Source organism: Protomyctophum parallelum, assembly GCF_964188405.1.
Source record: "Protomyctophum parallelum genome assembly, chromosome: 7".
Classification (NCBI taxonomy): Eukaryota; Metazoa; Chordata; class Actinopteri; order Myctophiformes; family Myctophidae; genus Protomyctophum; species Protomyctophum parallelum.
The window spans coordinates 24667674-24677217 of record NC_139705.1 but is presented as its reverse complement, the minus strand read 5'-3'; the positions used below and the strand labels follow the sequence as shown (position 1 = coordinate 24677217).

The 9544-nt window shown below is 42.6% G+C and overlaps 1 protein-coding gene across 1 annotated transcript; it reads left to right on the top strand.

The window, feature by feature from the left end:
• The first annotated feature begins 1300 nt into the window (after window positions 1-1300).
• ybx1 (Y box binding protein 1) lies at window positions 1301-8691 on the top strand. The gene is made up of 8 exons (XM_083769023.1): window positions 1301-1553; window positions 3532-3595; window positions 3844-3877; window positions 3965-4054; window positions 4486-4821; window positions 5324-5409; window positions 7597-7898; window positions 8353-8691. The coding sequence occupies exons 1-7, from the start codon at window positions 1448-1450 to the stop codon at window positions 7850-7852; spliced, it is 972 nt and encodes a 323-aa protein (XP_083625149.1). The 5' UTR covers window positions 1301-1447; the 3' UTR covers window positions 7853-7898; window positions 8353-8691.
• Window positions 8692-9544: the final 853 nt, after the last annotated feature.

The following is a 9544-nucleotide window of genomic DNA, read 5'->3' as shown; positions in this document are numbered from 1 at the left end:
CGAGCTCCTCACACATCAACCAGCACTCATAAACAGTGCCAGTGGGGGCATTAACATGACAATGGGTGGGGGTGGTCTCCCCTCTGTCTGTCTGGGGAGGTTGTGTGTGTGTGTGTGTGGGGGGGTCAAACAAAAAAAATGCAATCGTTTAAATAAAAGCCAAATGATAATGACAGCCAGTATTAGTCTTGTAGGCTACTCCAATTCCCATATGGATCACATGAGGAACAAGCTGATACAGTATATAGGCAGTGGGACACTGACAATTGTACTGTCAGTAGAGTTCCAGTGATTTGGGTTGCAGTCTTCGTGCATAAGCTGTCGGTATAGGACAGCATTAAATGCATCCGAAATTCCGAATGTCTTTCTATTTCTATTTCACGAACAAAGCGCCACATTCTTTATGTGTAGACCACCAGACCAGGCTGTTTGTTTTCTTCCACCAGGTTGCGGGTGGACTGGGTCAGCACAGCAACAGCAACTAGCCTACACTCCAAATCGATCTTTGGAGGCATTACAACAGTGTATGGCGCCCAGCCCACGTAGTGCGACTAGTGTAAACGAAAGACAGTGGCTGACTAACCGCCTCTCAATATAGGTCATTTATCCCGCTGTAGATTTCCACAATCCACATGCATGGTTTCACACTTAACAGATGGGCAGGGCTAATCTGTAGACTGTCTGATAAAGTCAGTCTAGCACTTTGAAGGAAAATAGCGATAGCGCTCCAGTGTCTAAGAAAAACCAAACAAATTAATTATAATCGCATCTGCTCATTCTAAATGTGTTTACTGAGCACTGAGAAGTGAAAGGTAAAAGTGTAATTAGCCTAGCTTACTTAAAGCTTCCGCCATAAAAATAATTTTAATCACATTTCATATATACCATAAAAAACGCAATTAAGTCTATGTTGAAGCTTGTAGTAGGCTAGGTCGTTGTCAAATGGTCATAGGACCCATGAAAGAACATGCATGCAACATCGGTATCTGTCCCACAGTCCCATAAATGAATATGTAGGTAATATGTGCCAGTGCCCCTGCCCTGTCCCATAAAAAGTGTCGCGGTTCTATCTGTCTCGTCTGGATTTCGCATCTCTATGGGCGTGGACTGTGTGCAGGTACAGTATTGGCTTTAGCCAATCATCTTTAGCTAATTCCCCATACACAAAAAATGGCCGCTTCATTGACCAATAGCAACCCGTTATTAGTTGCGTTGAAGATTTGAGCCAATTAGAACCGTTCTGGGCGGGCGCGTGGTCGGGAATAGTCTCTGGCACAATTTCTAATTCTGCCCAGTTCGATCGGCAACGGGAGCGGATAGAGGAAAGCAGAGAGCCCGAAGGCAGCAGCCCCCACCACCGCCGGCCCAGGTTACCATCTAGCACCGGGAAACATACTAGAGACTGAGCCACCGCCGGCACAAGGCAAGCCATTACCAACCAGTAAGCATGAGCAGCGAGGCCGACACGCAACAACCACCGCAGCCCGCTGAGGATGCGGAGCGCCCATCCAGCCCGGCAGCCGAAGCTTCCGCGTCGGATAAGAAGGTCATCGGTAAGATTGCCGCAACTAGCCTAGATGGGCTAGCGTTGAGCTAATGCAGGCTCCAGCAGACACCGCCGGTCGAGGCGATGCGGCTGTAGCTCGTTGGCTAACATGAACTAGCTGATGTTAATCGTTGGGACGGTTATGCTAACTAATGTTAACATACATCTCCCCTGGTAACCTTGGTAACTCGCACGCGAGGTGCCGGTGGAATACAAAACTGACCACCTATATGGTTGGCAAACCTGATATTACAACTATATAACAGATTTATTAATTTTTTTCTGGACCAAATTTTTCGTAATGGCGGCAGTCCACGGCAACGTTAAATTAATGTCTTCCGTAGAAATGCCGTTGAACTTGATTCACGTTGAGCCGGTTTGCCACATAAATGTGTCTTACATGCCCGCAGGAAATGGACAGCAGACGTTAGCACTACATACACTTTTAGTCAGCGGTTGAGTGCAGTGACTATGATCTAGCCGGCTAGCCCAATGAATATGTGCATTGGGATTAATTTCTGAAGACACTAATGTGACTGCTCCATCTATTGTTTTATTTAGCCGGTTCATCGCGGGCCTTCCAGCCAGTGTCAACTGGCCGGCTTGTTAAAGAGTCACTACTGTCGCATCAGTGTCGATGTTGGTTTCACATTGATTATTACTATTGGTTACATCGTAATTAAAATAATATTGGCACACATTAAAACATTTTATGGTTATTCGCGTTCGGTAGCCAGCTATAATTAAAAGCACATTTTATTATTCTCCGCATGAGATTTTCTGTCAACAAAAATAATGTTTATATATATATTTATGTCGTGATTTAAAATGAAAGCTGCACCCAACAACCCTCTCGGTTGAAAAATGACATTTTTGTCGAGCGAATGACTCGCGCGACTAAATGCATTCCAATGTTAGCTGTTAGCCTCCAGACATCTCTTTGTTCATGGGATTGTGTTTGGTTGAGAGTTGCAACAATTTTAGATGTAAAAAATCAACCGTAATAGAACCAGCTAGAGCCCTCTGCCAAACCAACACGATCACGTTATGCCGTCCGAATGACAAACACCCGACTGTCAACAAATCGATTTTTGTTTAACTTGCAAATGGCTAACTAGCTTCTTCCGCTACCATGGCTGACTTACTATGCAGCTATGTTAGCCCGTTGGCTAGCTAACCATAGTATTCTAGTGCTAGCTTGCCATTTATGTGGCTAACGGGGCCCCCAAAATGTCCGCCGGGATAATGTAAGGATTTCTGTTGTACCGTCGTTGTGTTGAAACCGAGCACCGTTGTGGTTACTGGTGTACCCCTTAGTATCCAACTTCGGAATGTTGTTGTTGGGTTCAAGTGTTGGTATTTCACATATTCGTGTTTCCTCGCGTTGGCTCTAATCCAACCACATGGTAGAGACCCAGTTAGCCACTTGGCTATGCTAATAGGCTGGCTAAAGCTTCCGCCTCGCTAGCATCTTAGGGCGCGACAGGCAGCACCACGTGTAAACGCTCGTGTGCTTAAGTAGTGTGGGGTAAATGGGACAGTGGGTCTCTAGGACTTGTATCAATCTACACATGTGTATAACGTTACGTTGTTGACATGCATTTATGTCTGTTATTGCCCTTAAATAGCCCCACATTATTGCTGCCTCTATATCTGACCCAACTGAATTGGAGCTGACCGGCTTAATATTGTTTACACACTATACAGGACAAGTGTAGTAATGAGTAGCTAATAATAATTCATTTGGATCATGCTTGGCGCTTAGTGCAGCTGGTGGAGAACACTCATGGGCATCAGCATCTATAAAAAGACTGACAGTTGGAGCTTAAATATAACTTCTGTTTACGAATATTTTTTTTATTTTACATCTGTCCTACCATTAAGATGCTTTCTATGTTTCATTAAAGGGGGTGTTTGTGTTTTTTGTTGTGTGAAGCTGTAGACCGAGGTTTATACTTTTTTCTTTGTTTTTTTTATCATTACAGCAACAAAAGTCTTGGGTACAGTGAAATGGTTTAATGTCAGGAATGGATATGGTTTCATCAACAGGTGAGTAAACCCTATCTCTGTCTCTTAAAGACACTAATATGATCCTTTGCGGCGAGAGAACATTCCCAATCCTATTATGGCTTTGATTTGCTTGCAAAGCTGGCCAGACGATTTATCTGCCTGCTGCCATGCTCTTATGCGCTGTAGTGCTTCATTAATCCATACACTTGCTGGTTGAGTCTGTAAATAGTTTTGGAATCTGATTGTACTCTATTACTGCAACTGATACCTTTCCCACCCTTTGCTAGGAACGACACAAAAGAGGACGTTTTTGTACACCAGGTAAAAAGAAATGTCCACATGAAGTTTGTACTTAAAACATTGACGTTGTGTGAAAACTTGGTTTTGAAATGTAATTTTTTTTTATAGACTGCCATAAAAAAGAACAACCCAAGGAAATACCTTCGCAGTGTTGGAGATGGAGAAACTGTGGAATTTGATGTGGTTGAAGGGGAGAAGGTAAGCCACAGACGTGCTTTAAGAATTCAGGTGTCTATTCGATTTGACTTTTGATCGCATTTAAATTGTCAAAGGACAAATCTAATCCTGGTGAATTTTTGCAGGTGAGAAAATTTCAGGCTGTTTTAGTACGCTTCTGCCATATGCAATCTGCATGCTTCACATCAAACAGCAGGGGCCATTCAAGCTCTTGATAGCTTAAATTTTAATACGCCAATTTGATTGCTGATTGTTTCAACCCGATTTCAATAAACATCACCCAACTTAAGAATGAGATGCTCAACTTGAGAAAAGTTGTTGTGATTTAATCATGTACCCACAATGGAAAGGTTTCCGTTAATTCAAATGTCACAATGGGTGTCTGGTGAGTTGGGACAAAGGCTAATGAGCAACATTGTTCTATCCTAAAAAATAAAATTGCAATTGCACAGGGAGCAGAAGCGGCCAATGTCACCGGCCCAGGAGGTGTTCCAGTCCAAGGCAGCAAATACGCCGCTGATAGGAATCGCTACAGACGCTACCCCCGCAGGAGGGGACCACCTCGCGGCGGAGAATATCCAGATAACTACCAGAGCGACGGTGAGGGCGAATCCGGCAGTGGAGGTCGTGAACCACGTGAAGGACGTGAACCTCGTGAACCTCGTGAACCTCGTGAAGGTCGTGACAAGAGCAGCCGTGAGGGTGCAGAGAGTGCCCCAGAGGGAGAGATGCAGCCACAACAACGCAGGCCCACCTACCCCGGCAGACGGCGTTACCCGCCTTACTTTGTACGTAGACCCTATGGCCGCCGGGCCCCCGTACACCAACGCACCACGAGGAGAGATGACTGAGGTACGCCGTCAGAGGGCTAACTCTTCTGAAGCAGGCACCTGGGGGTAGCTCACATCAAAGTTGGGCTCCCCCATTCCAGTGAAGTCATACGCAACTCTCAACACTCTCCTTTGACAACAATCAACGTGGTTTGGACAAACAAATCTTGGTGTATCGGGGGCCTAGCCGATATACTGCAAATTGACCCCAGCTTTTATGCCCCCGTTTTTGGGAGCAGCATGGTGTGCTGGCATTTTTAGGCTCGCAACAAACCCCTACAATGAAAGATGTTCAGTATGGCACAGCAAGACAAATCTTGTTATGGACAAACCTATGTCCATTCAAATCATAAAAAATTTGATTCCTTTAGAACCTGATTGGAAAAACTCTTCTGCCTACTGAACATGATGTAGGGAGCTCTCGTGCCAGTTGTTGTTTGACTCGTCTGTTTGCTTTCAGGGAGGTGAAGGTGATGAGAATCAGGGCGGTCCAGACCAAGGCAACAAACCAATGAGGCAGAACTACTACAGAGGCTTCCGACCAAGGTTCAGACCAGGGTTTGCATGTTGGCTTCATTGACGTAAGGCTGCAACAATTGGAGAACAGCATGAAAGCAATCTGAATTCTTATCTACCGGTATGCACTAATTGGACATTTGCCGGATAGTCAAGTGATATTGAAACTGATCTTAAATTGCTCAACCTGTTCAGGGACGCTGTAGTCTCCTTTTATTGCAGCCTAAACTGGAATGGCAGCAACTTATAAAACAGTTTTTTTTGTCTCATGTGGTTATTCTGTGGGCACTCTGTCAATAATCTCTTTGAAATTTGTTCCAGTGGATGACCCGTGTATCATTTGCATGACCATAAACCAGTAACTGAGTAAATACTGGGTCTTATGGTAAAATAAATCTTGAGATAATTTGAGCCGTGACGTGATTGCGAAATTTGTAAAGAGCTGTTTAGTTACTCAATGGAGTATCGAAGTCTGACTTTAAAACCACACCCCTGGGCAATGAAGATTTTCATAATATAAAAATGGTTCCAAATATAATGCCTTTCAGGGAGGTCGCTCAATATTTGGAAAATGTAAATTAATTCTGCCGTGGTACCTGGAAGTAGTGTTGTAAAACTAACTACTACCCGGCAGGAAATCATGGTCTCCACTGAAGCATGTCATGTTCTATAAAACATGACATTCCATAAAGTTTGTGCAGTTTTAGTCTAGTTTGTTTGATGTAAGAACTGAAGAAAGAAGAAAGTCCAGTGCAACATGCATGACACAGCGCCATGTGCTGTGTCTGTGCGCCGGGCGACTGCCTTTAGTCGTTGAGTCATTTCTAAGCCTGAGAATATTCTCTGTTCAGTGCCAGGTTTTCAGAAGATGGCATACCCATATCCTGTTCAGTTAATTTTCCCATAGGTTTGAACTGGAAACACAGATGATGTCTATGTGTGTTTCCAACTCAAATCTGATGTTGAGCCAAACAAAGCTCTGGGAAAATGAACTGGAAATGGTATGTCACCTTCTGAAAAACTGGAAGTACAGTTCCTATTCTAGTCAATTTAAAGGTGGCCTTTTACTTTCTTTGGATAAATTGTTACTTTCCCAGTTTATGCTTAATAATCAGTAAAATGCCTGGACCTTTTTTTTTCTTTTCATGCATGATTTTTAAAGTATAATTTTTGAATGGGGTACATCTTTCTATTGATATACAGACAGCTGCCATCTTGCCAGCAAGGTGCTAACTAGGTTCAACTTCACATAGACGGCCACTTCATCCAAACAGAAAAGTCCTCTAATTATATTAAACAACGTCAAACTCACCAACATTGCAGTTGTACAGAAAGCTTGAATTATCCTCTTTCAATCTGTAAAGTTTTTGTTTAATAAAAATTCTGTGCCGGTTATTTTTTCCCAACTGTCAGAGTTTGGGAGTGCTCGTTGGATATCGCTCAACAGACCTGCATACCACCTGTTTTGAATTTGCACATAATGCAGGAGGCAGCAGGAGGTTGCTTTACAAAAAACGAGTGCTTCCAAACGCCAAAAAACACCTGCAATTTCTTGACAGGAAGTAGCTCATAACAAGTCTACGTGGATTGTTATGAAACAAACGCGTTGCAGATAAGATAATTCAAGCTTTTTGCACAGCTGCAATGTTGGTGAGTTTGACGTTTAATACAATCAGATTTGTACTTTTTGTACTGGATGAATGGGCTGTCTATGGGAAGTTGCACCTAGTTAGCACCTTGCTGGCAAGATGGCAGCAGTCCGAATATCGCCAATACACTGTATCCTAATCAAATGCAACATGAAGACTATGCACTTCAGGTTGACCGTGTAGATAACTTTGCACTGTCTGTGTTTGTGTGGCATTTGAAAACAACTGTTTTGTCAAGTGTTTGCGATAATCTTAGAAGGATCCCTGGCTAATATTTATATAGCTCTTAATACATTATACTTGCCCTATATAACTCAAATTAAAAACACATTTTTATTTTAGGTTGTCTTTCACTCAATGTAATACTTCCTAAGGTTAATGAGCATAGAAACACAATTTTAAATACTTTATTCGATTCAGGCTGGACAACTATTTCTAAAATATTTAAGGTTTAGTTACAGGACAATTATAATGTATTAAGGCATATGTGGCTTATTAAACGGGGATCCTTAAATCTTTTTTATAAATGACAACTCACAACCCCATTCTTTTTGGTCTGTCGACCCAGAGGTCCACCTCGTCCCAGACCGGTGCGGGACGGAGAGGAGGACAAAGAGAACCAGGGCGGCGAGGGTGGCCCGAACCAAGAACGCCCCCAGCGTCGCTACCGCCGCAACTTCAACTACCGCCGCAGACGCCCACAGGCTGGCGGCAAGCCTGGCCAGGAGGGCCAGGAGGGCCAGGAGGGCAAGGCCAAGACAGGAGGCGGCCCATCCGTTGAGAAAACGTCCGCTCCCGAGGCCCAGCAGGGCGGGGCTGAGTAGGAAAGAACCCGCCAACCGGCACCCACCATCTTTTACCATCGTCCGGGTGAGTGCTCGTAGCCTATTGGTAATCACAAGTGTTTCTGAGCAAGACATTTAGCTACTTCTTCCCAGGTGGGTTAAATGCACAGAGGACGGTATGTGCAAATGTATTGTACAATTTAAAAAAGAATACCCTGAAGGAGTAGGGTGGATTATGAACATTATGTAGCACTTTAGCTGGACTGTCTTGACATCTATTGTAAATTCATAAAGGCAGCCATTGGTATTGGATGCTGACCCGACTGTAATTTGATTGGAACAACCATGGCTTTTATAATGGAAAGTCTTTGGGCAAAAGTGTCTGCTTAGGCTGCAAGTTGCCCCCTCTTTAAGATGACACTCTTTAAGATGCACTCAATTCAGTATGTCACATGACTGTAATTAAACCCTGTCATTCATTGAGCTGATTGTGCTACATTTATTCATTATTTTTTTTCCCCCCCACTCTTGTCTTTCAGTTTTTTTGTCAACAAGAAACATCAAAGATCTGAGCAATAAGAAACAGAATTGACTTGACGATCGTCACAAGCTTGCACCATGCATTTGACCAGATTACCACCGATTGCCTGCAGAATCTATGCAGACCTGTTTTGTTCCATTATTTTTATGTGACAGCTACAAAAAGTTTTGGGGAAACAGCAGATGTTTTTCTAAATCGGTCCTAAGTTTTTACACCAAATGGTTTTTAAAGAAATGAAATTTGATATCTGGTCAGTTTGACATTTTTAAATAACTTTTTATGTATTCAAACATTTTAACAAAATGCAAGCTCAAATAAAAGTCAAAGGAGAACTGTCCCAAGTGTTTCCTTTTATTTTGCTGTAATAAAATGTACATATTTATAGAAATGTTGATTTGTTATCCCAAAGGACATGTCTGTTACAGTACTAAGGGGGAAGAATATTCTAACTATTTCCAGTAGATCACTAAAATGTGACCATTGCAGTAGTATATTTAAAATGAGTTGCAACTGAGAAACTAGATATTCACAAGGTATGACTGTACAGGTTCCAACTGTGCCCTGTTACAGCTAGAAATGGTTGTCTATTCACCATGTTGAAATCAAATGACATTTAAAAATGCCTTCTAAATCCTTCCCGGAAAAACAAATCATGTTGCTATATACATGGCAACATTACAGATGGTTTCTCCTACAATCTAAATGGTCCCATTTAGGCCTGACATCGAAAACAGTTTTCTGAAAAGCCTGATTTTCTATGTCGGTCGTTCTCAAACATTTTCATGTCAAGGACCCCCAAATATGTAAATGGATACCAAATGGATGCCAAATTTTCAATATTGAAAAATAGCAGATCTGAGCTTGTAGATCTATTTTTCAATAGCTAAAGCATAACGCTTGCAAAATGCTTAAAACACCAAAGGGGGTTCCTCCCCTGAAGGGGTTAAGCCATGTCATGTTTTGCAGACATGTCCAACTTTAAATGTGACTACAGCCAATTTGAATTACTATTCAATTGGGAGTTAATATGGTGAGCTTACTCGCACAACCTTGTTTCCCTAATGATATAGTTCCTCAGTATGAGTTCAAGAGAGGACTGGATATAGACAATGGTCCTAAACTTGGATTGTGTATAAATACCACTTTGAGGGTAAAACCCTCCATTGTATTATAGCTAATACACATTCTTC